Here is a 27,611-nt window from a genome sequence, read left to right as displayed (position 1 = left end):
GGTCGGCAGGTCTGCGCGGAGGAACGGAGACCTGCCGAGGTTTGGGGAGGTTTGGGGAGGCGCCCAAACCTCCCCAAACAGGAACGGAGACCTGCCGAGGTTTGGGGACGTTTGGGGAGGCGCCCAAACCTCCCCAAAGGTCGGCAGGTCTGCGCGGAGGAACGGAGACCTGCCGAGGTTTGGGGAGGTTTGGGGAGGCGCCCAAACCTCCCCAAACAGGAACGGAGACCTGCCGAGGTTTGGGGACGTTTGGGGAGGCGCCCAAACCTCCCCAAAGGTCGGCAGGTCTGCGCGGAGGAACGGAGACCTGCCGAGGTTTGGGGAGGTTTGGGGAGGCGCCCAAACCTCCCCAAACAGGAACGGAGACCTGCCGAGGTTTGGGGACGTTTGGGGAGGCGCCCAAACCTCCCCAAAGGTCGGCAGGTCTGCGCGGAGGAACGGAGACCTGCCGAGGTTTGGGGAGGTTTGGGGAGGCGCCCAAACCTCCCCAAACAGGAACGGAGACCTGCCGAGGTTTGGGGACGTTTGGGGAGGCGCCCAAACCTCCCCAAAGGTCGGCAGGTCTGCGCGGAGGAACGGAGACCTGCCGAGGTTTGGGGAGGTTTGGGGAGGCGCCCAAACCTCCCCAAACAGGAACGGAGACCTGCCGAGGTTTGGGGACGTTTGGGGAGGCGCCCAAACCTCCCCAAAGGTCGGCAGGTCTGCGCGGAGGAACGGAGACCTGCCGAGGTTTGGGGAGGTTTGGGGAGGCGCCCAAACCTCCCCAAACAGGAACGGAGACCTGCCGAGGTTTGGGGACGTTTGGGGAGGCGCCCAAACCTCCCCAAAGGTCGGCAGGTCTGCGCGGAGGAACGGAGACCTGCCGAGGTTTGGGGAGGTTTGGGGAGGCGCCCAAACCTCCCCAAACAGGAACGGAGACCTGCCGAGGTTTGGGGACGTTTGGGGAGGCGCCCAAACCTCCCCAAAGGTCGGCAGGTCTGCGCGGAGGAACGGAGACCTGCCGAGGTTTGGGGAGGTTTGGGGAGGCGCCCAAACCTCCCCAAACAGGAACGGAGACCTGCCGAGGTTTGGGGACGTTTGGGGAGGCGCCCAAACCTCCCCAAAGGTCGGCAGGTCTGCGCGGAGGAACGGAGACCTGCCGAGGTTTGGGGAGGTTTGGGGAGGCGCCCAAACCTCCCCAAACAGGAACGGAGACCTGCCGAGGTTTGGGGACGTTTGGGGAGGCGCCCAAACCTCCCCAAAGGTCGGCAGGTCTGCGCGGAGGAACGGAGACCTGCCGAGGTTTGGGGAGGTTTGGGGAGGCGCCCAAACCTCCCCAAACAGGAACGGAGACCTGCCGAGGTTTGGGGACGTTTGGGGAGGCGCCCAAACCTCCCCAAAGGTCGGCAGGTCTGCGCGGAGGAACGGAGACCTGCCGAGGTTTGGGGAGGTTTGGGGAGGCGCCCAAACCTCCCCAAACAGGAACGGAGACCTGCCGAGGTTTGGGGAGGTTTGGGGAGGCGCCCAAACCTCCCCAAACGTCGGCAGGTCTGCGCGGAGGAACGGAGACCTGCCGAGGTTTGGGGAGGTTTGGGGAGGCGCCCAAACCTCCCCAAACAGGAACGGAGACCTGCCGAGGTTTGGGGACGTTTGGGGAGGCGCCCAAACCTCCCCAAAGGTCGGCAGGTCTGCGCGGAGGAACGGAGACCTGCCGAGGTTTGGGGAGGCGCCCAAACCTCCCCAAAGGTCGGCAGGAGGAACGGAGACTTGCCGAGGTTTGGGGAGGTTTGGGGAGGCGCCCAAACCTCCCCAAAGGTCGGCAGGAGGAACGGAGACCTGCCGAGGTTTGGGGAGGCGCCCAAACCTCCCCAAAGGTCGGCAGGAGGAACGGAGACCTGCCGACGTTTGGGGAGGTTTGGGGAGGCGCCCAAACCTCCCCAAAGGTCGGCAGGAGGAACGGAGACCTGCCGACGAGCCGCGGCCACACAGGGTATTCCTGTGTATTCAGGCTTGCAGAACGGCGGATCGGCTTATACTCGAGTCAATAACTTTTTCCAGTTTTGGGGGGTGAAATTGGGGGTCTCGGCTTATACTCGAGTCGGCTTATACTCAAGTATATACGGTAAGTGTGTTTTGGATTGCAGTTTGGGCACTCAGTCTCTAAAAGGTTTGCCATCACTGGACTAGAACAAGGGTGTCAAACTGCCGGCCCACGGGCCGGACACGTCACCAGGAAACCGCGCCCACCCCATTGCCGGAGAAAAAGCTCCAACACATTGTGCAACATCACGTGATGTCGCAAGTTTGATATGTCTGGACTAGAACATCTATTATATTTGGCAACATTAAAGGATGTAAAAGAAGGAGAAGGCAAAGTATAATCAAGACAAGTGGCATCAAAGTCACTAGAACAACCTATGAATTATTACATTGGACAAATCAAGATGGTGGTCCAGTTAACTACAACTTTAAGACTTGTGGACTTCAAATCCTAGAATTCCCCAGCCAGCCATGCCAAGGTTGTCTGGGGAATTGTGAGTCCTAGGAAACAGGTAATGGCAAATCACTTCTAAAAATATTACGAGAGACAATTTCCTCCCCAGGCAGTTGACAGAATTCAAGACCAATTCAAAAACAGCAAAAACAGGAAAAAATGAGTATGATCTTTAAAATTTTAACCTGTGAACTATCATACATCAGTAAGATATTTCTACTAATAATGTATTATTATTATAAGGATATCCAAAACAAAGCTCTTTGTTACCTGAATAATTTTTCACCTGGAACAAGTCAATCTGAGTGGTAATAGGTAATATACTGTATTCTAAAACAGGATAATGGTCTTATTGTTATGGACACAAATTCTGTTCTGGAAGACACGTTGTCAGAAATGCCTACACCACCCACAGATCTGGAGCATTTTGGAACATCCTACTCCTGGGAAAACTCTCAACTACTTCATGCAATTCCCTCCTCTTCACCTTCATCGTAATCTCCTAATTTCTTTGATTTTGTGACAGAGAAATGACCTGAAAGTGCTGAGCAAATATCAAATCCTATTTAGAACAGACTACTGCAAAACTAGATCGACACAGCGATATTAAAAATAGATTCCGTGGTGACTATTAACCTATGGAGCATCCCTGGAGATAACTTAAGAAACAAGAAGATTCTTTGGAATGTAGCTGAGAACACACCGTTCAGACGAAGAGCTTGGAATGGAAAGCTTACCATCCAACTCTGAAAATTAAAAAGCACGTTATCTTCCCTTGCTACTGCGTGGACACGCAAACTTTCAAAGTGAGCCAGTACCAAATTCACCAATTCCTCACGTTCAGCTTTCTTCTCCGGCAAACCTGACGTCTCATCGCCGTTCTGTTGAAGCCCGGGTCATAATGCAAGCCCTCGTCTAAAAACAAAATGCAAAGCCACGAGTTCCGTTCGGTAAACGGATAGGATCCCCGGAACTTCAGCTCGTCCTCCCCCTCCAGCCTTATACTTCGAAGTTACTCTCTCGTCCAGCGGCAGAAGTTCCAACTCGGCTCCCTCACCCGCCGCCTCTCCAAAAGAGAGAGAATCAACAGTAGTGGGGTGGGGTGTTTCCCGGCCTCATCCAGACAACTCAGCCGAGCCCCGCAAGCCCTCCCGTCGAGGAGAGGCAAGGGGGTCTCCCGCCGCCGCCGCGTCCACGAGGCGAGGCGAAGCAAAGCGAAAAAGGGACCCGCGGACGAGACGGCGGCGTCCCGCGTTCCTTCGGCGCGCGCGCGCGTGCTCTCCTTCACTCACATGTGCGGGTTGCGCTTGAAGGCGCTGTTGATGTCCTTCACCACCCGCTGCACCAGCACGGCCACCTCCTCCGGAGACTCAGCCATCTTCAGGCTGCTGCCCCCGTAGCTGGCCGCCGGTAGCAGCGCCGCCGCCGCTGTCGCCGTCCCGCATAGGAAGGCCGAGGAAAGCAAAGCGCATCCGGGTCAGAGGCCTCCGCAAGGCGGAGCGCGGAGCTCGGCGAAGTGAGTTAAACCCACGAGGAGGGACCGCCTCCTTCTTTCGCCTGACCCGGTCGCCGTGGAGCCTGGACAAACAAGAGAGAAAATGTGGGGGAAAGGGAGCTCTGAAAGACCGGTTGCTGGCTTTCAAGCAGGGGGCAACCATTCCGCCCGCCCTCCCTCCCGCTTTCCTTCCGCGCTCCGCTATACTTTTTCCACAAGTTTGCCTGTGGGTGGGAAATCTCCCCATATTTTCGGTTAATTGTTCGTGTATTAAAAGTCATTGGATTGCAGTTTTATCAAGTATAAAACGATATAATTATAGACTTCTGACGCTACCCGTCCTCAGCGTTTCTCGGGTCTTACAGCCTTTTTTTTAAAAAAAATATTGAACGAATATGGATGGAGTTGACCTCAGTCGTTAACCCTATTCAGTTTCACTCAGTAGTTCGTATCAGTGCTTAAAGCAGGGGTCTTCAAACTTGGCCCTTTTATGACTTGTGGACTTCAACTCCCAGAATTCCTCAGCCAGCAAAGCTGGCTGAGGAATTCTGGGAGTTGAAGTCCACAAGTCATAAAAGGGCCAAGTTTGAAGACCCCTGGCTTAAAGTATTTACTTGGCAACAAATCCCGCTGAGGCTTACTTTCAGGTAAGTGTGCAAGGAAATGGTGGCGTCTTTCCTTTTTACTAAGCAGGCACAAAACTTTTGAGATGCAGGTGTCGTTTAAGCTGTAGTCTTAGAGATGATATCCATTGAAAATAAAGTCTGCAAGAGAAAAAGTAGAAGTTGGCTCCATGAAATCGAAATAAAGTCTGGTTGATTTCATATTTTTATTGCATCTATGTGAAATTTCCACCAGGTAAGAACCCTGAATATGGATTGAAGTAGATCTCTCATCCAGCAATTTTTGGTGACATTATGGTGCAAAAATCTTAAATCATCCTGATTATTATTACCTGATTATTTAATATCTTTGTTCACAGACTATATTATAGTCATTAGAACAAAAGTTTTGTACCATTTACATTTAAAGTTGGGCCTAAGTTTCCATATCTTTCTCTGAGGTAGGATCTTGGATCTGAGGTAGGATCCAATTGAAACTATAACTTTTACCATTAATAACATAACTACGCCACAAAAGTAGTGGGTCTTATAAACCATCATAAAATAAAATGATAGATTCTGGATTTTTATGAGACTCTTAATGTTGCCAAGCACATCTATGTTTGTTGGATTTCTGGTAAAAATAATAAATGTATTGTTTAATGGAATCAACATGGAACAAAAATGAAAGTACCAAATATAGGTCTTTCCAGATCCCCTGGAATTGTTCAAATAATCTCTCCTGAAGGCATCTCTACCCATAAAATTCATTTTGATTCAAGAAAATTGATTTGCTCCGATGGAAAGCTTGTTATTTAAAATAATAGATTAAAGACAAATTCATGTTTTCTACATATGATGGACATCTTATCAATGTGCTGGAAAATGTGATACATATATGATATGGTCAAGACTTCAATTGTTCAAGACTTGAATTCTGTTGCATATAGATTTATTATAACATCTTTTTAGTTTCATTTCTTACTGTTTGTAATTTATTTTTGATTTTGATTATTTTATATAAATATTTACTGCTATGGTGCAGAGTATATCTGAGACATACTGTAAATCTTCATAAAATTGAATGAAATATATCCTCAAGATGATGCTCAAATAACATTATATACAATAAAATTATATAATCTGTATTATTCCCTCGTAGTATCATTCTAAATACTCATCGATTTCAGAATGAAAGAAACATCCTGCATTGCCTTAGTAAGAGACAAATGGCAGTTTCAAGAAATACATATTTTACCTCAAAGTATAAGAAACTACACCTACACTATCACCCAAGTCCCAGCCTAGCAGAATAGAAAGCTAATTAAAACCAGAGAAAATGACTACTGCAAATTCTGAGTACCTTTTCCAATTCCTAAAATAACAGATTTTCATTTATATTTTTGACTTCTAATACATTAGAATGTGAAAAATAAAATGCACTACCCAATCGTGACTAAAATACTAAATTCTTGATATCCCCTGCTTATTGCTGACTTGGCAGCAGATGACTATATAACATGTATACCTAACATGCATGCAGCAACAAACTGGGACTAGTAAATTCATAACAAATTCAGCATATGGCTTTCTGCCAATATGTTGCCAGATACTAATCAGGGCAGGTCCATAGTCATACTGCTAGAGTGATATATTTTCAGCCACTCTTGGCAACCACAGCATGGACGCTGAATTTTCTCATATGGTTTCTTAATTACGGTATAATATTACTTACTGGTTATTCTAACAATACTATTTCAGCTTTGTTGTGAAAAACAAAATGAGAACATAAGGTGGGGCTTTTACATGGATTCTGGATTACTATAGTAAAACCTGTTCAATAGATTATGGATTAGCATGTCATGAGCATGTCTAAGTCTGCAAGGAGCCTCTATTCACACTATTTGTAGATTAGCAAGAAATATGACAGCAATTTCAATGGCACCATATCACTGGTCCTGTCATATTGTGAATATAGGACTGTAGGCATGGGCAATAATGGGCATGCTATGGTATGCCCATATATTACCATGGATCCATGAGCTGCAATGCTTATTAGTTGGTTTCTGGGTGTGTTCAAGGTATTTACAGCCACTTAGAAAACTTCAGGGCACGGCCTGGTTACCAGAGGTAACTGCTAGCTGTGATCATTCCTGTCTGGTAAGATCCAACAGAGGGGGTCCTCTCAAACAGTATAATTCTACTGGGGCTTTGGGATGTGCCTTCTCTATTGCCATGGCTGTCCTTTGGAATCGCATCCAGAGATATTTCCAATAAGCAAGTCTACAACTAGAATATATAACTTCAGGCTCAATTCCTTATTTATCACTTACAGAAACTTTTCTTAACTGTGAAGCTATCATACAAATCCTTTCCAATCTGATAATATTGTGTTTTTCTTTAGTGATTCTTTTCCATAGCAAACCAAAGCAAATCATCTACAATATATGTAATGGCAGAAGAATTATTCCTGGAGCTGCCAAGCATAGAAAAGAAACTAGTGCCTGCCCAGGGACTGTTGGGCCTCAGTTTCTTTTTCCTTTTATGAAAATTAAGTTTTTTTCCCTTTAAGAGAACAATTTATGTATGCATATTCAGTATGAACTTTGCTTGCCAAGAAATATTACTACCACAGTGGTTAGCTTCTAAAATAAGGCTGCAAAAGTTTAGGTGACCAACAGTTGGCAGACAATTTATACAGAAAAATTTATGATTGCTTCCCTGCTTCCTCCAGATTTGTGCAGCCCAGATTTGGGAACCCTAAATTTTAAAACTGAGTTTGCTTTTTGGGCAAAATAGAATTCTAATGTCTTTCATTTTAAAAAAAATTAAGCACTGCCAAATGCACACTTTGATTATTGACAGAAGAAAGGGTTGAATTCAACATGACTCTGCCCATGAAATGACTCAGAAACAATATATATATTTTCACAATTCCAGCTCAATAAGGCTTGATGGCAAGCTTGGCATGATACCTCACATTTTGTATATTTCCATAGTACTACGTTGTGGGAATTATTTGTTGCTTTCCCCTTGACTTACAATGAACAGTAGTTCCGGCCTCTTGGCGGAATGATTTTGAGATTTGTTATTTTCCTCTATAGCATCAGTGGTCACCATGGAGACTAATGTCTCCAGCACAGAATGAAGGCTGCAAAGGCTTGCGTGCTGTTCATTTCTTTTCTTGACCAATGAAAGCTTGGAGCTTTGAGAAATAATACAGACGGCGTGAAGTATTGGTCTCAAGATTAAGTTCTTACTTATAATACCCTGATCTTGAATGAATGTGAATATTCTGCTGTGAATTGCCCTGCAGTAGGAGAAATAATACTGAATTAATTTCAGATATAGTGGTCCTAAAGAAGTGGTGAAAATCCAAAATCATTTGAAGATGGAATTAGGGCCTCCAGATGTGATGGAACGCAAAGGAACATTGACCTTGCGCTCCAATTCAGCATATTATGGGAGACCCACTCTTGTATATGGCTGGTAAGAAAAAAATATTGTTCACTGGTCTGATGTGGTTTAATACCATTCTCTCTTTTTTTAAAAAAAACCCTACCAGATATGACTAAGCCACAAAGTGTCATTCATTCTGGCTGTTTTCAATACAAATCTTAGCAGTTAGTAATAATATTTGAAGTTTGTTTTCTTTTTCCAATTTTTGTGTTTGTTTTTGATTTCAGATTTCAGACTTTTGACACTTTTTGAGAAGTACTCTTATATCGGACTTTGCTTAAAATAAAAATGTAATAGGCTTCGCACATACACATATTTAGGTTTGACTTGTATATTATGTCAGTAGTAATGTAGATATTAGTAACTTTTAAGATACGCTTTAGTATTACTATTTATGATTTCTTATAATTTAAAGGTTCCAGAACAGGGAGGCTGAACCTAAGGATTATGATATAAATGAAATTAGTTTGGGTTCTAAGAACTTATGTCAGTCTACTTACTGGAGATTTGGAACCATGGATCAAGTAAGATAGCTTATTGTTGATAGCATGTTTATTTGATATGTTGATGTATCACATTCATATTAATTTATTTTTTGCAAATATATTATCACAAAGCATAGCCATTCATAGAATACATCTGTATATTGTTATTAAGTTAATCAATATTGTGTAAATCTTTTAGAGGACTCAAGATGGCTATTAAAACCACCTATATTAATTTCAACCAGCACCCATGATTTCAAGAATAACTCTAAACCTGGATTGTGCAGTTTAATAGATGTTTTATTATAATTTAGTTGCAATGTTTATTTTCAACCAGGAAAGGGAGCTCTAGGATGCTTTATTTATGAATAGAAAATAATCAACTCATCCTTAATTAATTCGCTAACCAAAAATTGATGTTATAATAATAAGAATAGAACATATATTTTCATTCTATGCACCAATCGATTTAAAAAAATATTGGCTGGGGTGGAAATGCATAAATTGTAAGAGTAAAGCTATATCTCCAGGATCCCAACAGATGTTGTGTTGGTTATTTTTGTACTGCGTTGGAACTATGTAATGATTCCTTGTTCTAACATTTACTTTTAGAAATGGATAACAACATATCAAGATCATCTGTCATCTCCCTGTAGCAAAAGAGAATATAAGGAACTAGAGATTTGGAGACCTTTGCTGGATGAAGATGGCTTTCACACAATTGTTGTTGACAGGTATTTCTGATATTTTTGCATCGATAATAATTTAAATAATACTGACTATCATATAAAATATATCACAAATATCTTTTTGTCCCCTTCTTTCTTTCTACCTTATATTTGTTTTTAAAAACATTGGGAGCCATTAATCCTTTATTTCAAGAATTACTGCATCTGATCTCTGATATAGTTTACAGTTCATTAATGTTCACAAAGCATTAAATAAAAAGAGAAAGCAGTAACTGATTTTAAACATAGTATTTATCCTGAAAACTACAAAGTTGATGTAATGATTTTTTTTAGTATGCTTAAAGAGTTTGACACAATTCATCCAATAGAGGGCAGTGCAGCAATGCAATGTAGAGCAAAGAAACAAACAAACAAAAATCACATGATTTATTTAAATGACATAATACTAGTTTTCTCTAAGGTTGCAGTCCCCCTACACTTTTTTCTTTGTAAAGCCCATTGAACTGATTTTAACTTAAGACTGCCTGCCCATTCATCCATCCGGCATTGCCAACTGGATCTAAAATAAAGCTTGCATTTTCCTTTAATTTTTCTTTCAATCTGAAAGTTGTCTCTTTTTTTTCCCTCCTCAGGGAGACAGGGCTACCTGAAACAGGTTTTGGTGCTGTCTTACCACGTCACCCACCTGAGAAGTTTAAAATGTTTGTATATACATATATGCTAATTATTTTAGTTTTACTATGAAGTTCAGATTTTGTTGTGCCTTCATGTTGATGCTTATTGAGACCTGTAACATGATCAAAGTTCCTATATTTGTACCTCATAACGTTACCTCAACACTTAAAAGTATCTGATAATTTTATTCTTGGCATTACCAGAACACTTAAACCTCAGTTTCAATTATTTCCGTGTTTCTCTTTTGTACTAGAAATCTGATAATTTATCAGTTTGTTTTCATTTAAATTAATTTCTCATGATTTCTGATTGACCTCTTTGTCTTCAATACAATACCCTAAAATTTTCATAGACCTTTGACAATTCTGTTCTTAAGGAGTTTTGCCTATAACAGGGATTTGGACTCCATAACCATCATGCTGTAAACTCAAGTTTCCTATGGCTCTGGTTGGACTTACTTGCAAATACATTCACTGTTTTGGAGAAAGTTGGGAAGGAATGGAAAAACAGACTGGAAATAAAGACAACATTCTTTGATTTTTCCCAGACCTTTCTGGGGAGGTATCCATGTGCTTGCAATTCCTCTGCCTAGCAAAAACCACCCCTGGGATGTTTGGCTTTTTAAACAAGAGCAGTTTCTAGGTTGCAGCTGTTACAGTTGTGCGAATGCAGGAGGCACTTTCTTCTGCAAACTCGGGGTTTCCCTTGATTTGGTTAAGTAGCCTCTTTTTCCTTGTATCAGAAGAAATCCTTGATCCGTTCTGAGCCTGCTGTTCCAAAGGACATAGGACAGTTGATAGAAGCAGAGCTGAAATTTATTTGAGAGCATGACAGTCATAGTGATCGAAGGGGGCCATGAATCTTAGCTTTAAAGAAGTTACTTTTATACAGAGGTCCTTCTATTGTTTTTAGAGAGTTTGTGGGCTCAGCCCACCTTCTAGGACTCACCAAAGATAAAAGATTGAAAAACTCCACAGAGAGCTAAGCTGCATTTCCTCACTACTGGACTGGGCCAGGGGTGCTTTCCAGTAATCTCTAGAACAGGGGTAGGCAACCTCGGCTCTTTTATGACTCATGGACTTCAACTCCCAGAATTCCTGAGCCAGCTGGCAAGATGACATGAGTGATTTTGGCCTTCCTACACCTGTTTTTAAATTAGGTGAAAAGAGAAATGTAAAAGAGTTTTAATTGTCTAGGAATGTTTTGCTTGCTCATTGTTTCAAAACAATGAAGGTGTTGAAAGCTATAGATTACCAACAGCACAATGACTAATTTACTATTATATAACATGGGAAACCAACAATTCTAAGGAATTAAGTACTTTTCCATTTTTTAAAATCAGCTCTGAAAATAAGAGTAGGTCCCATTGGTACTATATTAATCCACAGATATAATCTACAGAAATATATCATGTATTATGGTATTAAGGTCACTATACATAAGGGAATTAATTGGATTGCACTTCTGTCCTGCTATTACCTGGGCTTGAAATCAGGCTGAAACAGAAAAATCAGGATGCTTAAAGTTGGTCAGCCTAACTTTTCGGCAATGTTCAGAATATACAGTATTGTCCCCAAAAATAGAACTACCAGAAATCTGGTGCAGAAATCTAGGTAACCACCAGATGGCAGCAATCTTTATTGCAATCTAGTAATTCTCTGGATTTTTTTAAACTCCAGATCTCCTAGCAGTAGGAAAGAAAGAAAAAAAAAGATAACTAGATGGGCTGCTGAAGCACAGAATGCATTCCCAGCATTATCAATATCACTGACATTATTCTGTGCAGGCAATGAGTAACGTTTGTGCATTGAACTGATTTGTTGACCAGATCTGTTTCCGCAGAAATATGATATATTTGCTCTACGAAGAATAATAAACAGATCAGAGAAAGAAAAGAAAGAGGAAGCTAAGTCCAGCTGCCATAAGCTCCCTTCTTAGTTCCTAAAAACTAGATTTTATTTTGCTTGCAAGAGATGGATCATCTGTCTTGACTGTAACTTGGAAATTGTTCCAAAACTTAGTCACAGGCTTGGAACGGAAACTTAAGTGAGGTAATTTTTCAAAGAAAAGGTGGTACAAAATGATCTTATTACAAGATGATAAGGGTATGTTTTGTTTTTATGTATTGACATGGTCTCTTGCAAAACATGTACTAGTAACCACCACAGGGCCTAACTAGGAGTGGCTTGCCTCCTTCATGCTTCCTTCTTCTGAGACTATGCGGAAAAAAATGAGTAAAAAGAGATGAGATGGAAATTTGTCTGCCACTTATTCTTTCAGAGCCATGAAAAAATTAAACATATCTCAAATCCAACTTCACCTTTGGATTGTGGTAATTGTCCTAAAACTTTGAAGATATAATTTAACCTTGTCTAATTGCTTGGGACAGTAGAACATTTATTCTGTTTGCTTGTAAGCCCTAGTGAGAACTTTTGAGGCTGAAGATATAGACCTATTTAACTCAATGTAAACAGTGAGACTTCTCATATGTACGGTATATAATTCTCCTCTTCAGAAACATTCACAACCATCCAAGAATACTCTCACCTGTCATTGTGTGGTATATTAATTAAATAGATATTTGGAAATATTTATGTTTTATATGATCAGATCCTATAGCACAGGGGTCCCCAACCTTTCTGTGTTGGCGGCCTGATGGGAAAGGGAGGGGCAGACACCTTTATGCACCCATGTGCACACATGCAAATGTGGCTGCGCATGCACGCAAGCAAACAGGACCATGAGCATGCATGCTCCGCAAATGGAGCTGCTAGCGCCAGCATGCGGTGCATGGCTCAACTAGCACCAGTGCATGGCTTGGCTAGCGCCAGCGCATGACTCACAGCTTAGCTAGCGCCGGCATGAAGCTCATATCTCGCGGCTCAGATAGCGCCAGCAAGAGGCTTGCAACTCACAGCTCAGCTAGCACTGGCTCAAGGCTCGTGGCTTGGCTAACATCAGCGCAAGACTCGTGGCTTGGCTAGCACTGGTCAGAGGCTCATAGCTAGGTTAGCACCAGCAAGAAGCTCCTAGCTCAGCTAGCGCCGGTGAGAGGCTTGTGGCTTGGCTAGCATCAGCAAAAGGGGGGGGAGTGCAAGCACATTAGCCTGTGCCCTGGCCACCCACTCAGGTGGACTGGTGGCCAAGAAGCCACAGCCTAGTAGTGGGCCACGACCCATAGGTTGGGGACCTCTGCTGTAGCATTTTTCCTCCCAAAAAAGAAAGAATGAAAGAAAAACTGACCTCTGCAGAAATAATTTATAACAGGGAAATATAATAGTGGCTAGAGGATATTTTAATTGCTTTGTATACACTTGAGAAAAATTGCTTTGGTTTTGATTTTGAAGAGACAGACTACCTATATCTTCAATTATATATAATGAGCCTGTAAATATACTTAAAAAATAGTGTGGAGCTAGTCTTACTACTTGGTTTATGTTTTACAGGTTTATGGATACAACATACCGAATAGACTATGTTCCACCATATGACTATATACCATATGTAAGTATATGGGAACAGGAAAAATATGGGAAAATAAAGGGTATGGAATGCTATGCAAAACAGGATTTTATTAAGCCCCTAAGATCTCAGTTGGAGCTCTATAATTTAGCAGATTTTACCTTGAAAACAGTTAAGTAATGTCCAAAATCTGTAGTATAGTATGTGAGCTGGCTTATCTTATAGGTGTGTTAGCAGTGTTACCCTGCTAAGTTTTCCAGTATTGTGATACATGCATATATGTGCGTGTGTGTCTGTGTGTGTATGTATATTGTATGTATTTGGAGAAAAAATTAAAAAAAGAGCTGGAAAATAAAGAAGAATGACAAAAAGAAAAGTAAAGAACCAAACTAAAAGACCTGACTGTAGAGGAGAGTGTTAATAATGGAAATGAGGCAGCTGAAGGGAAGAATAACAGCTGTAGCATAAGCACCCTTTAGAGCAGTGTTTCTCTCAACCATGGCAACTTTAAGACAGGTGGACTTCACTTTCCAGAATTCTGGAAGTTGGTCCACATGTCTTAAAGTTGCCATGGTTGAGAGAAACACTGCTTTAGGGATATCAGGAAACCTAGGGGCCGGAAGACTAAGGCCAGCGGCAGAGTGTCCTAAAACATGGGAAGCAGCACAACAGAAGCATCCTCACCATCCCCTCAGCCTTAAAATCCCAGAGGGGACCAGCCTTTATGATCAAGACAACTTCAGGGAGTGAATCTGAGGAACTGGAATCTGGAATAATCCAAATTCTCCTATCACCCAACAAGCCACATAAGTGACGTGTCAGGGATAGGCCTGAAGAAGAAAAGCATTACATTAACGAGAAATCAAAATAGAAATAAAGCCGAAAGAACTATAGAAACTATAAAGGTATAGGACATAGAACTCTGGGCTCTACTAGAAACCATTGATAAGCTATGTATGACTACTAACGATAGATAAGGTAGAATGTAAGCTAGAACAGGGCTGTCAAACTGCTGGCCCACGGGCCGTTTGTGTGATGGCGAAACCGCACCCACCCCATTGCCAGCAATGGAAAAAAAGTCATGATACGTCGTGACATGTCATGTGAACGTGGTGAGTTTGACACCCCTGAGCTAGAAGATAGAAGACGAAAATGAGAAAACAAAATAGTAACACAGAAATAAAAGACTAAAGGTTATCTTTTGCTGTTAACAATCTCTGGTTTGCATTATTTTTCTGGCACATTTGTAAAAGAATGCATTTCCATGTCTCTGGTATATCGCAAAATCAAATCTATGACAGTTCTTATTTAGATTACAAAATTGCATTGTGTTCTTTATTGGCATCTACTTTTATGATTCTGAAAAAAGTTAATTATATAATAAAACTCCTACAAATGAAAACATCCGGAGAACATTGTTGTGTTTCTCTGTCTGTGTATATGTGATTTTTTTTTAAAAAAAAGACCATTTCAGATTGCACAAAGCCAATAAATGAAGAAGGGTGAATTTTGTTGCATAATGATTCAGACTGGATTCCTTTTTTTAAAAAAATTAGGAATCTATTGTGACCATACTTTTTGTAACCATGGCAATCTCCAAAAGAAAAATATATCTTCAGCTAATTCTGATGGAATACCTCTCTTTCTCTCACAGATGGTCATCATTGGATCATTTTGTTCATATTAAAATCAGGAATATTAGCTTCCACCAGCTGTAAATGTGTTTCCTTTAAGTTAGTTTATAAAAAGTATTTCTCATATTTTGCTTTCCTGAAATTTCTTTAGTAGTCTGTTGGCTGGGCAGCCTCCCTCTCTTTCCAACCATATCTAATTCACAATTTCACAGTTTCTGTTCCCACACATCCTTGTTTCTTACTATGTATTTTTCATTTCAGTTTACCTCAGGAGTGTCCAATTTTGGTAACTTGAAGACCTGTGGACTTTAACTTCCAGAATTCCCAGCAAAGCTGGCTGGGGAATTCTAGAGTTGAAGTCCACAAGTTTTCCAGTTGCCAAGGTTGGATACCCCTGCTTTATCTACTTCCTCCCAAGTTTCCTAGGCATTAGATACCTTTTGAACTTAATGCCTCCTGGATATACTTCCATATTGCCTCCCAGCCATCAACTTCTATTCTCTTTTATTAACCAAGCCTTTCTCCTCATCCCTTCTAGCCAAAAAAAATAATAATAATAACCCATCAATACCTAAGCTCTTTGTAATTCTTTTTGCAAAAACCTGCTTTCCTCATGAATTGTGAAACATTACAGCTGACTCTTCCTGTTTTGTAACTGGTCTGGTTTTATTTAATTAATGAAGTTTGGAAGGTTGCTGAACTCGAAAGTGAGTCTGAGCAACTTACATAATAAAAAAGAGATAAAAAATTAAAAAGAAACTGCAAAAAAAGAAAATGATGTATGCTTAGACAAAATCCCCATAGTTTTAGTAAATGATAGCACATAAAATATCTTAATGTTACAGATAATCCTCATTTAATGACCATTCTTTTAGCAAGTGTCCTAAGTTATGCTGAGGCTAAAAAAAGTACTTTCATCTGGTCCTCACATTTAATGACTGTTGCAGCATTGCCCCAGTCACATGATCGTGATCTAGGCACTTGGCAACCGGCTTGCACTCACCACGTTTGTGGTGTCTTGAAGTCACGTGATTGCCGTTTGTGACCTTCCCAATCAGCTTCTGAGAAGCAAAGTCAATGGGGAAGATGGCAAGAATCATGGTCATGTGATGTCTCACTTAATAACTGCAGGTGGTTTATTTAATGAACATGGAAAAAATGTCATCAAATTGGGTGCAGTCACATGATGCCTCTCTTAATGACTGCACCGCAATGATTGATTTTCATTTTCTGGTTTCTATAGTGATCATAAGTCAAGAACTATCTGCAGATACAGCCATGACTGAGAGAATCCTATATTTTTCACAGATAGCAAAGATTTTACCAGTTTTGAAAACAGGATTGTTATTATGTAATATTACAATCAGTTCTTTTAGAGTTAGACACTGAAAATTAGAGATGGATACAGATTTGCTGTTTTGGAAAATCTGTTTAAAAATGTTACCACTCACATAGTTTTTCCATGCACATTTTTTTAATTTGAGAAATGTAAATAATCAAAATGTTATTGGAAGAGAAATGTATTAACTGATTAAACTTATTTTTGGTATTATTAGTGCCAATGTTAAAGTTTGCTCCTCAGAACTTTCTTTTGAGTAACAATATACATGAATACCTTCCCTTTAGGTTGCGCCTGATACGAGCGGGTACTCTGTAGTACATAGAAAATGTCATTCCCAGTTTACTGACACAGTAGATTACAGGAGACATGGAATCAACACATGGCAAGATGAAAGTGGAGTTTATGCTAATGCAGATCTAAAACAGAAAGTATTTCCTGCAACTAATCCTATACCAACAAATGTGGAAGAAGCTAATTCTTAAGCATAGTAGTGATGCTACAAATTAAAGGGTATTCATATATATTAATGTTTGTCAGTAGAATTATTCCTTTCAATGGCGTTGCAGTTTATATAATATTTAGTTAGATGAGAAGGGGGAATAAATTTGTACAATGGAATCTTAAATTAGAACTGCAGGAACTTTTGATTGCAACTTCATTTTAAAAATAATGCAAATACCAACAACTTCACCCTTCTCTGTAACTGTTACCAAGGACAAATTATGAGACTTTTCAGCCTACGTCTCAGAGTAACAATTCTTTCCTATTTTCTGCACAAGGATATAAACTTTTATTTTTAGCATAGGTATTTGCACAAATTATTTGCAAAAGAAAGTTGTTTTAGCCTCCTTAAATAAATCATTGTGATGGTACTGGAGTGCATGAAATCTTTTTTTACAAAACAAAAAAATAGCCAACGTGCTTCTCTAATAAAAGGCCAGTGCTGATTTATCTCACGCTGTCTAAAATTACTGCATCAACGCATTGTGAATCTTGACCAGGTAGGTAAAATTAGACTGCATTTTTAAGAGACAGTGTTTCCCCCCCCCCCCATCAATTGTACTAAAAAGTACTGCTTCTAGGTATCCAAAAATGGAAAATAGAACCTGGGCAGATTCCAGCACCCAAGTGTTTCATTTCTGTGGTCATTCCTAAAGCACTACATTTTTTGCTTATAGCAAGCCTCATGTTGGGAGAAGATGGAAAGCAGCAGCTGCAAACTAAGTTCAATCTCAGTTATGGGCTGTGGGCTAAGATGTCAGGATGCCATGCCTTTAAAGGACACTTAATGACACATCTTCAAGGTAGAGCTAGGGGAGCATGTGGCTATGTTCAAAATAGGTTCAGTAATTTTAAATGTATTTTACTGAAGATAAGTCAGAAAACAAATCTTCAATGCTTGAGAAAAAATATTATATGAATATTCAATTAGAGAAAACTGAAAGAAAATGTTCCGTATTACTGAGGTGACCTGGAACTAAAGCAGTAATATATTTAATATATGACAACTCCTAATCACAGATTTAGCTCAGATTACTGCTGCTTGTTCACATCTGCCTATGGGGGCTAATATAGGAAAGAATACTAGGTATCTTCTGATTAAATTTTTATAAATTAGCAAGGCAATACATCACTGAAATTTGACAAAGCAAATTCTTCAGTCATAAATAAGCTTAGGCCAAAGGATTATAGCTTCACACACACCGTACATAAATAAGGCTTATGAAAAGCAGTGTTACACTGAAAAATATTTTGTGTAGTTTTAGCTAAAATGATGATGATGAAAATGTTAAGAACAAACTATTCTTAAATGTTGTTTGTTCCTGTTTCCATAGCAATCTTTCCTTCTGATCTTTATATTTGCAAACACAGTGGTATCACACTGTGTTTATTATATAGTTCTGACAGTATAATTGAAGAGCAGCCTACAGTGGAATTAAAGAATGATGCTTTCTGCCCAGCAACTCTTACTCTTCTGGATAGGCTGGGTTCATAAAATAAATAAATAAATAAACCTTTATTGTCAAAGTACAACATGTGTACATTGAGATTAACTGAGCCTCCCCCCCCCCGTGCTCTCTCCCCCCAACACACAGTGACAACAAACCCTCCATCCTACCACACCATGTGAACCAACCACACCACACACCGGTCTCCCAAGTCAATTCTGCATAAGATTATGTCCCATTTAAAAGCCTAACAGCCCACGGATAAAAGCTATTTTTCAGCCTGTTGGTACGGCTGGCTATATTCCTATATCTCCTACCGGATGGTAGGAGAGTAAAGAGATACCGTCCAGGGTGTGAGTCATCCCTGAGAATCTTCCTCACTCTTCCAAGGCAACGAGCCCTGGCAATGTCATCCAGTGGTGTCAGGGAACAGCCCACAATGTCTTGTGCTGTGCTCACTACCCTCTGCAATACTTTCCTGTCCGCGGCTGTCAGACCAGCATACCAAACCACAATACCATACAAGAGGACGCTCTCTATGGTAGACCGGTAAAAGAGGGTCATTAGCTGTTGTTCTACCCTGTTCTTCCGCAAGATCCTAAGAAAGTGAAGCCTCTGTTGGGCCTTTCTAGCCACCTGGGTTGTGTTAACTTTCCAGGTCAGATCTTCACAGAGGTAGACTCCCAGAAATTTAAAGGAGGAAACTCTCTCTACACAGTCCTCCCCGATGTAAAGTGGGGCAGGTTCCTCCTTTTTCCTCCGGAAGTCAAACACCATCTCTTTCGTCTTGCCGATATTTAGGTGCAAGTTGTTGTTACTACACCATATGGATAGTTTTTGTACCTCCGCCCTATATGCTGTCTCATCCCCACCTGTAATAAGACCCACCACAGTTGTATCATCTGCGAACTTGATTATCGCAGTGGATGGGTCAGATGATACACAATCATAAGTGTATAAAGAGTACAGGTAGGGGCTAAGCACACAGCCCTGTGGCGTGCCGGTGCAAAGCTTCAGGGGGGTGGACAAAGTAGACCCGACCCTCACTGTTTGTACCCGATCCCTAAGAAAGTCTTGAATCCAATCGCAGATAGCGGGGGAGAATTTCAAGTCAGTCAGCTGCTCAATGAGAATGCTTGGCAAAATGGTGTTGAAAGCCGAACTGTAGTCAACAAAAAGCATCCTGACGTAACTTCCAGGTTTCTCGAGATGACTTGCTACAGAGTGTAAAGCAGTAGCTATGGCATCGTCTGTCGACCTATTTCCCTTGTAGGCAAATTGATGTTTATCAAAGTCCAGTGGGAGGCATGTCATATACTTAACTGAGCCTATTGAGCTGTAATTCTGAAAAATAAATATTGTTTTCTTGTCATTTCATAGTCAGAGTGAAGTTTAATTGAACCCTTCTTTAAATAAAGTATCTTCCTCTACTTAATAGTCTTGCTGCCATAATGAAGAAAATAATAGACCAAATATTGCTTTTACCCAGTGGTGGGATTCAAATATGTGAACAACCGGTTCTCTGTGTGGATGCCGCTTTCAGAAGTCCATTCTGGGCCTGGGCAACAAAAAATTAGCTACCGGTTCTGCCAAAGTGGTGCAAACTGGCTGAATCCCACCACTGCTTTTACCACAACTTGTTAAGTCACCCTATCACTGCTTTACAACTATGATTGAAAAAGCTTTCTGGAAAACTATATTCTGTGGAATTCTTGGTGCTCGCTGAGCTTGGTTGTTTGCTCTTCAGACATTTCATTATCTAAGAAACATCTGCAAGGAAACAACCAAGCTTCAGAGAGCATCAAGGACTCCACACGACCCACATATATTCTCTTCTAAAACTATATTCGTGGTATGCCAGAAACTACATGGACACATCTGTGAAGTTACCAAGAATTCTATTCACCCGAAGGACAACTTTACCTTTTAATTTAGACAGAGTTAACACACATAAACAGAGGGGTCAGCAGGGGACAAAAAAAGTCAACAAAAGCCCTGCCCCTTTTTATGTGCTTCACAACATGTTAAACAGGGAGAGGGGCTTCAATTGCATGGTTCTGGCTACAACCCGACTTTCCGAAACCTCCCCTGGAGACATAAAGGTAAAGATGAAAACAAGCAGAGAAACTCATAAAGATGAATTCCTAAGCAAGTGGCAACTATGCACCAGCTGGATTTACACGATCATCTCCATGTTTTTCAGATGTGGAATACTGTGTTGTTAAGCATCTACATTTATGTGTCTTTACATGGGGTGCCTGTTTCAACTACCGTTGAATGGGAATTGTCCTCAAAAGCACGAGAATTACTTTCACATTTATCAGATCATTAGAAATTTATAGCTCTTGTCCACACTCAGTGCTACCTAAGTTGCAGCTGTAATAAAATAAGGCTATGGGAGAATTTTTTCTCACCGCAAGATTATGTGTTAATCAATACCCTTTCCCCCTGTATTAAATTAAAATCCTAGGCATGTTCCTTAGGGTCATTATGTGATGATAAAAGTTCCTCACCAATCTGCCTATTTCTATAATGATTACCAGACACAGAAACAGAAAGGAAAATTCACAGCTTGATGGCATCAATCTGGGAAATAAGTTATCCAAGTTTTGGAATTGGGAACAGTGTTTCTTGCCATAGTGAGGGCTATTGTTACCATTAATTTGAGTAATTTCAAACCCTTCTTTGCTTTTCCTTTGTGTGCAATCCTTTATTTCTCTTTGCACTGTCAGTTGGAAATAAAATATTGTGAAAATAATATGGGAAGGCCACCCTCAATGGCATTTTTCCTTTCAAGAAATAATGGTCTCAAACCTACATGGTCTTGTCTTTCTCCAAACACACTTGCCACTTTTTGGGACAGATGGTTAAGGGGAGGGAAATGGCCAGTTTTATGACAATCCCATTTGTTCCACTAGACCATTTGTTATTAAGGAGGAGAATGGAAAAATTCTACATATAAATGTTTTTGCTATTCTCAGCACTGAGCTTAAAAATAAATACTAAGGAAAAGCCAAGTGATTTGTTTAAAGCAGTGCAGAATGACATTTGGAATTTGCCACTGCTGCTTATATTTCTGGTCTGCATAAGGACATGAAGTGGAGAGCAGAGTTAGTCAAAATACCACTAATGGAACCCACAATGCTATTAAAAATTTGTTTAAAATTCATAAGAATTCCAAGACAGTGTACGACTGAAGGCATTTTTTACAATTAGTTAACTGCTTGCAACATTTTTATTTAAATAACAATTCAGTTAACCACCAAATGGTACTATAGGGTTTCCTGCCTGAGCAGTGGGTTGGACTACAAGACCTCCAAGGTCCCTTCCAGCTCTGTTATTCTGTTATTCTGTTATTCTGTTATTCTTCCTTCCTTCCTTCCTTCCTTCCTTCCTTCCTTCCTTCCTTCCTTCCTTCCTTCCTTCCTCCCTCCCTCCCTCCCTCCAACACTAGAAGTTTTTAAGAAGAGATTGGACCACCGTTTGTCTGAAATGGTCTAGGGTTTCCTGCCAGAGCAGGGGGTTGGACTAGAAGACCTCCAGGGTCCCTTCCAGCTCTGTTATTCTGTTATTCTGTTAATAGAGTTCACTTAAGAAAAGACACAAACTGCTGTTGTATACACAGCAGTATAAACTTTTCTGTTTGATAGGGTTGCTTGCTTTTAACTAATGGCACCCTACTTTAATATTGCAGCCGTCAGTACAATGACCTGAGAATCATCCCTCCAGCAAGTTTAGTTTCATTGGGTGATGTATAGAGTAAACAAATATAAACTGTGGTCTCTTAGGAAATGACTCTGAACACTATTGTGCCTATGGACAGACTCCCTAACTTCTTTATAAAGAGGCGTCCAGATGGAAAAACAAAAAAAAAACACTCTCTGGGACCATCTGAGGGAGGAGTTTGGGGAAGAACCATTGCTTTGCATTGTGTCTGGCCTTGGGAAGGGAGACTTTAATTGGCTTTATTTTGGAATTGGCCATACTCATGATCAGATGTTTCAATTAACTGTTGCACTGTACCAGCAGCATGTGTGCTGATGATCCAGTGAACCAGGGAGAGCCATGATCTACATTCCTCTCGTTTCAAACATGGGTCCACTTTCCAGACTGATGGGGGATCTCCAGTGGTACAATTAAGGTTTATAGGTTTATACCACTGTCATCATGGCCAATGGGGTTTTATTTTTCCCCCCTTTCTCCATCCCTTTTCTCATTTTCATTCCTAGGTAATGATGAGATGATAAAAAAACACAAAATCACCCACCAATCTCTCTCCTTTGTGTGGGACAAGCCTGCAGCTTGATAGGAAGGACATAATTTTTCACACATGGAAAAATTCAATCTGGTTTTGTAGAAATATTTTACATCAGTGTATTCAAAGGACACCTGGTATTGGTTGACGCAAACTAATATTTGGACAGGCTTAAAATTCAGACTAATTTTAAACATGGGTTTAAGCTCATTCCATAAGAGCAGTAAACCTATGTCCAAGTATATCTCAACAACTGATAGATAAAGGGAGGGTTGTATTATAAGGTGGCAAAGAAACAGCACACATTCTCTCCTGCTACTGTTGGTCAGCTGCTAGTTAGCTAATCCAAGCTGGGGATCATCTTAGAGGCTTAGTTAGACAGGGCGAGCTCACCCTGAAACAACCAGATTCTGATGTTCTCCATACCAAACAGAGAGCATAGTTCCTATCAGCTTAAAGCAATGGCTCTCCAAACGTGGCAATTTTAAGATTTGTGGACTTCAGTTCCCTTGATGACTGAGGAGTAAATTTAGAGACCCCTGGCTTAAAGTAACCAATAAGAATCTGTCTGGGCCAATCTTAATCCTTAGTAATCCCTTGAGCAAGTCAATGACAGCTGGGGACAACTTTACCTATCCCTTACTACACTGTTTTCCACCAGCTGCTTATAATGACAGTGACTATTCCTTTGGGGGGGGACTTATTCCACTTTTAAGCTTTACTTCCTTCAAAATCTTCAGTTAATTGGTCACTTGGGACACATTCATGTTGAACGGCTACTTTCTTTTAGCTCGTTTCAATTTTCTCTCCAACCAGCTGTAGCTGATTTGCAGCACTATAGTAAGACCCAGCTGTTTAACTGACTCATTTCTTAGCCATTTCATTGGCCATTAATTCCACTAAGAAGTCACTGCCTATAGCAGAATCTTCATATGATAGTGCCTGAAATGGACAAGTTCTTCATTCTCTGAATATATATATATACATATATAAAACCAAGTGCTAGTATATTCTGCACTCAGTTCTCTTTTACTGTATACTAAAAACAGACTTTGGAGAGTTGCATAGCATACAAGACTAAAATAGTTGACTAATTTGTAAAACAAGATATGGTATATTAATCTGGACAGTGTTATAGGCTCATGTTTCCATAGGTTTGAATCCAAACAACTGTGTGAATTGAGTCAACAAGTTTTTAGTTTACCATAAATTTGGCAGGTTGTTCAAACAAACCCATTTGTTTTGTTTTCAACCGAAACGCTAAAATGTTGTTGGTTGCTTTTAAAAAACTTTGACCATATTTGCTCCCCAGCGAAGAAAATTCATAATGTCAGGGTCAGGGATGCTGGAGGACAGGAGGACATTTTTTTTAACTTAAAAGCTAAAACAAATGCTGGGACAAGATTCGGAGTTGAATTTCATGCTTTAAAATGGTGTTGGTTGCTTCTTTAAAAAATTAACTACATTTTGTACCACCAATGAAACTTCATGATGCTGGGGTCAAGGACCCAGGAAGCCAGGAGGCCAAATTTTTTACAACTGACATGCTAAAGTGGATGCTGGGATAAGATTCGGGCTTGAATTTCATGTTTAAAAATGATGTTGGTTGCTTTTTTTTAACAAATCAATTATATTTTGTCAACCGATGAAAATTTTTGATGCCGGGTTCAGGGATGTAGGTGGCCTGGAGGCCATACATTTTTTCAACTTAAATGCCAAAACAGATCCTGTGTCAAGATTGGGGGGTTTATTTCATGCTTAAAAATGATGTTGGTTCCTTTATTTAAAAATTGACTACATTTGGCCCCATCAATAAAAATTCGTGATGCAGAGAAACAGGGTCCCAGGAGGCCAGCAGGCCAATTTTTTTTAAAACTGACATGCTAAAATTGATGCAAGTACAAGATAAGGTGGTCGTAAGTCGAGGCCTACCTGTGGTTGAATGTTGATTTTTCACTAAGGATTTTGAGGCCAACCCAATTCAGCCCCTAATACCCTTGTTTGCACCACAGCGCAAGAACTCTGTAGGAGGTTGGCAGTTTTCTCCGCTTCTCAACTGATATTTTTTTTCTTACTTGAGCAGCAGTTCATTTAATGTTCTACTGCTCATGCCAGTTTGCTTGTAAACTGGCTTAAGAAAACACTGTGTAGACTAAGAAGTTTTGGCAACAGCTAGTAAAGTATTCTTCCTGGATTGTAGGCTACCATGTCAAGAGTTCATCTGCTGCTGTGCCCTCCTACCTTTCTATCTCAAGAATATAATGGCCAAATGCTTTCCTTCCTATGCGTTTTTGTACGTTATAGATTTTCTTTGGAAACAGTGATTTTGCTAATATGCCATTGTTCTCATTCAAGAATTCACTTGATTTGGAAAAAAAATCACTATGATGCCTTTTGTGCCAGCACAGTCAATTTGCACGAAGATTTCTTCCTGCCAAAACCTCTTGAATGGGTTCCCACCAAAATCCCTTTCTTCCCTCAGCGAGGCATTTATGATCACACTGTGCAGTTGTTGTAGTTCCTTCACAATTGCAGGATCTGAAGGCAGTACATTTGGTACAACACAATCAAAATCTTTTTTATCTTAAACCACTCCTTCAAATGTCAACTTGGGCCCTACTTTTAGATGTATTTTGATTTTAGTTACAAAATCTTTTATAAAAAGGTATCGTTTATGTTGTAATCATAGAGAGAGGAGGTAACATATAAATGTACTCATAAATGTTGTTTTAAGACCGGAAGCTTTTTCTTTTTTCTTTTCTTTCCTTTCCTTCCCCCTTTCTTTATTTCTTTGTATTTTTTTCAATTTACTTAGTCCTTTTTTAAAACTTTCTTTATTTTTCTCTTTCAAAAATATGTATTTTTATTGTTTTTCTTAAAAATATTAATAAAATTACATATAAATATATAAAGGTATTATGCATATATATGTGCATTTATGTGCATGAAATTTACTTTTAGGATTAGAAATATTTACCTCACTGATTACTTTGAGCATTTAGCACATATTTTGTAAGAACTTCCCAAGGATATATTTTACCACATAATTGCTTACTGTCTGCACATGTCGGAATAATTTCAAAGCAATCATATCTCATAAACCATCCTTCTGTTCTCCTTGGGGGGAAAAAAGGAAAATATCTGTCAGGGCATCTGAATTCTTTGGTGAGCTGATACCAGAGACAGAAATGTCCTGAAAAACAGCTGTTTCACGGAGGGAATATATTGTTATGGCTAGGCCTGTAAGATTATGGTTGCCTGGAATGAATGTGCTTAAAACCAGAAGATAAAAAGAAAACTGAAGAGATCTTAGGAAGAAAGTCATTGAAGAAAATGAATAAGCTTAAACCAGCCCGTATTTATTGTAATAATCCTCCCTCTGGATTGTTAAATTTCAACTTCCAAACAGCATGATAATTTTGGAGGGAAATGGTGGAAAAAAGCTGCAGTATGCTATTTTATCTATTTGCTAATGTGTTTTATCTTTATCTTTGCTCACCACAGATGAATCAGTACTCACAACATCCAGTCACTAATGGTATAGCTAGCCTAGCTAGCGCTCGTTATTCCTGAGCCTGGGATGCACGAGAAAAAGAAATTAGGGGTAGTATTACACTCCCCGGTCCTGTCTAATGTTGTTGTTTTTGTTTTTTTGGTGTCTAGGATGTTTTGGTGTTTTTCTATTTGATGCACTTTTCAGTACTTTGTAATAATGTTCTTGTTTTCTTATTTAAAATTTGTTTAATAAAATAAAAAATAAAAAAAATCCTATATCTCATCATCATATTAATAGGAGTTGCCAGCAATCCGTAGGGACATCTGTATTATCTGTACTCTACCAAGCACTACTGTGTTTTCCTGAAAATAAGATCCAGTCTTATTTTTTTTCTTTTTTTTGCCTCCAAAAGAGGCACCAGGTCTTATTTTTGGAGGGGGGGATGTCTTTTCTACTCACCTTGCCAAAGTGGCACTGGCAGTCTCACCTAGCCGGCCCAGTTCTTCTGCAGTTGAAGGAGCAGCTTCATTCTGCAACTGAGAATGGAGCTTGGGCCTGCATTTTGTCGTCAGAGGTCTTTCCGGAAGGCCTGTGCAGCTGAGAACCAAGCTACGGATTGAATCTATAGCTTAGTTCTCAGTTGTACAGGCTTCTGGAAAGGCCTCTGATTGCAAAATGCAGGCCTGAGCTCCATTCTCAGCTGCAGAATGAAGCTGCTCCTTCAGCTGCAGAAGAACTGGGCCAGCGAGGCAAGTGTGGGAGGCCTTGCTCATAATGATAAGCTCCACCCCTGCCCTAGCTTGATTTTTAGGTGTGCAGCTCGCCCCAAAACTAGGGCTTATTTTGGGGGTTGGGCTGATATTAGGCCTACCCGCCAAAAAATCAACGCACACCTTTTTTCGAGATAGCTCTTTCGTGCTATCCGAAGCAGAACATGCAGATTCAGCCATAGTTTCATTCTATACAACATTAACCTTGTGAACTCTCAAGCTTCCTCCTTTCGTTGTATATTCAAGATGGACAGTATTTAATATTTATTTGTTATACATATGTAGGGGTGTGGGTCTATATGTATGTTGTATATAGTATGTTTAGGTTTGTTTCATTTTGAGAGCGGGCAACTAAATTTCATTTTTTATGTGTGCGGTAGTGCCCACAGTAAAAAAATGACAATAAAGGTTATCTTATCTAACTATATGAATGGAGGCTAAAGAGCAGGGGTGGGCCATGCTGGCTCAGGAATTCTGGGAGTTGAAGTCCACGGGTTGTAAAGGGGCCAAAGTTACGCACAGACCTTTAGAGGCCACATATGGGGGGCGGCTGCCTTATCTCAGTTCAGATTATATGCAGCACTCTTCTGAATGAGGATATTAGCAAATGCTTTATTTAAAAATAACTGACTGTTTAGAGTAACTCTGACTGAATCAACCGAAATACACAGAAGTCATAAAATAAAGCACTAATCAGGACAGACACAGGATTACGAAAATATATTAACGCAAGTGCTCTGGTACAAAAACATACTTTTTGGCAGATATAGCATTAGTTTTATTGTTACATTATGTGCTCTTTTGCTGTTTTATAATCTGGTAAAG

General features: G+C 40.4%; 2 protein-coding genes across 2 annotated transcripts in view; one reads left to right on the top strand and one right to left on the bottom strand.

Annotated features, from left to right (window-relative positions):
- Positions 1–3,901, bottom strand: part of PTAR1 (protein prenyltransferase alpha subunit repeat containing 1) — a 29,766-nt gene extending 25,865 nt beyond the window's left edge. The window contains exon 1 of the mRNA XM_081315876.1: positions 3,766–3,901. Within this exon, the coding sequence (XP_081172002.1) occupies positions 3,766–3,851 (86 nt within the window). The 5' untranslated portion in view covers positions 3,852–3,901. The remainder of the gene's footprint in view (positions 1–3,765) is intronic.
- An 875-nt stretch (positions 3,902–4,776) lies between these two features.
- CFAP95 (cilia and flagella associated protein 95) lies at positions 4,777–17,080 on the top strand. Its single transcript, XM_081317842.1, has 7 exons — positions 4,777–4,826; positions 7,916–8,059; positions 8,445–8,553; positions 9,127–9,248; positions 9,836–9,904; positions 13,325–13,382; positions 16,601–17,080. The coding sequence occupies exons 2-7, from the start codon at positions 7,962–7,964 to the stop codon at positions 16,796–16,798; spliced, it is 654 nt and encodes a 217-aa protein (XP_081173968.1). The 5' UTR covers positions 4,777–4,826; positions 7,916–7,961; the 3' UTR covers positions 16,799–17,080.
- Positions 17,081–27,611: the final 10,531 nt, after the last annotated feature.

Source organism: Vipera berus (assembly GCF_964194415.1).
Source record: "Vipera berus genome assembly, chromosome: 2".
In the NCBI taxonomy this organism is placed as follows: domain Eukaryota; kingdom Metazoa; phylum Chordata; class Lepidosauria; order Squamata; family Viperidae; genus Vipera; species Vipera berus.
Note: the sequence above shows the minus strand (reverse complement) of the source record. Positions and strands in the feature narration are given on the sequence as shown.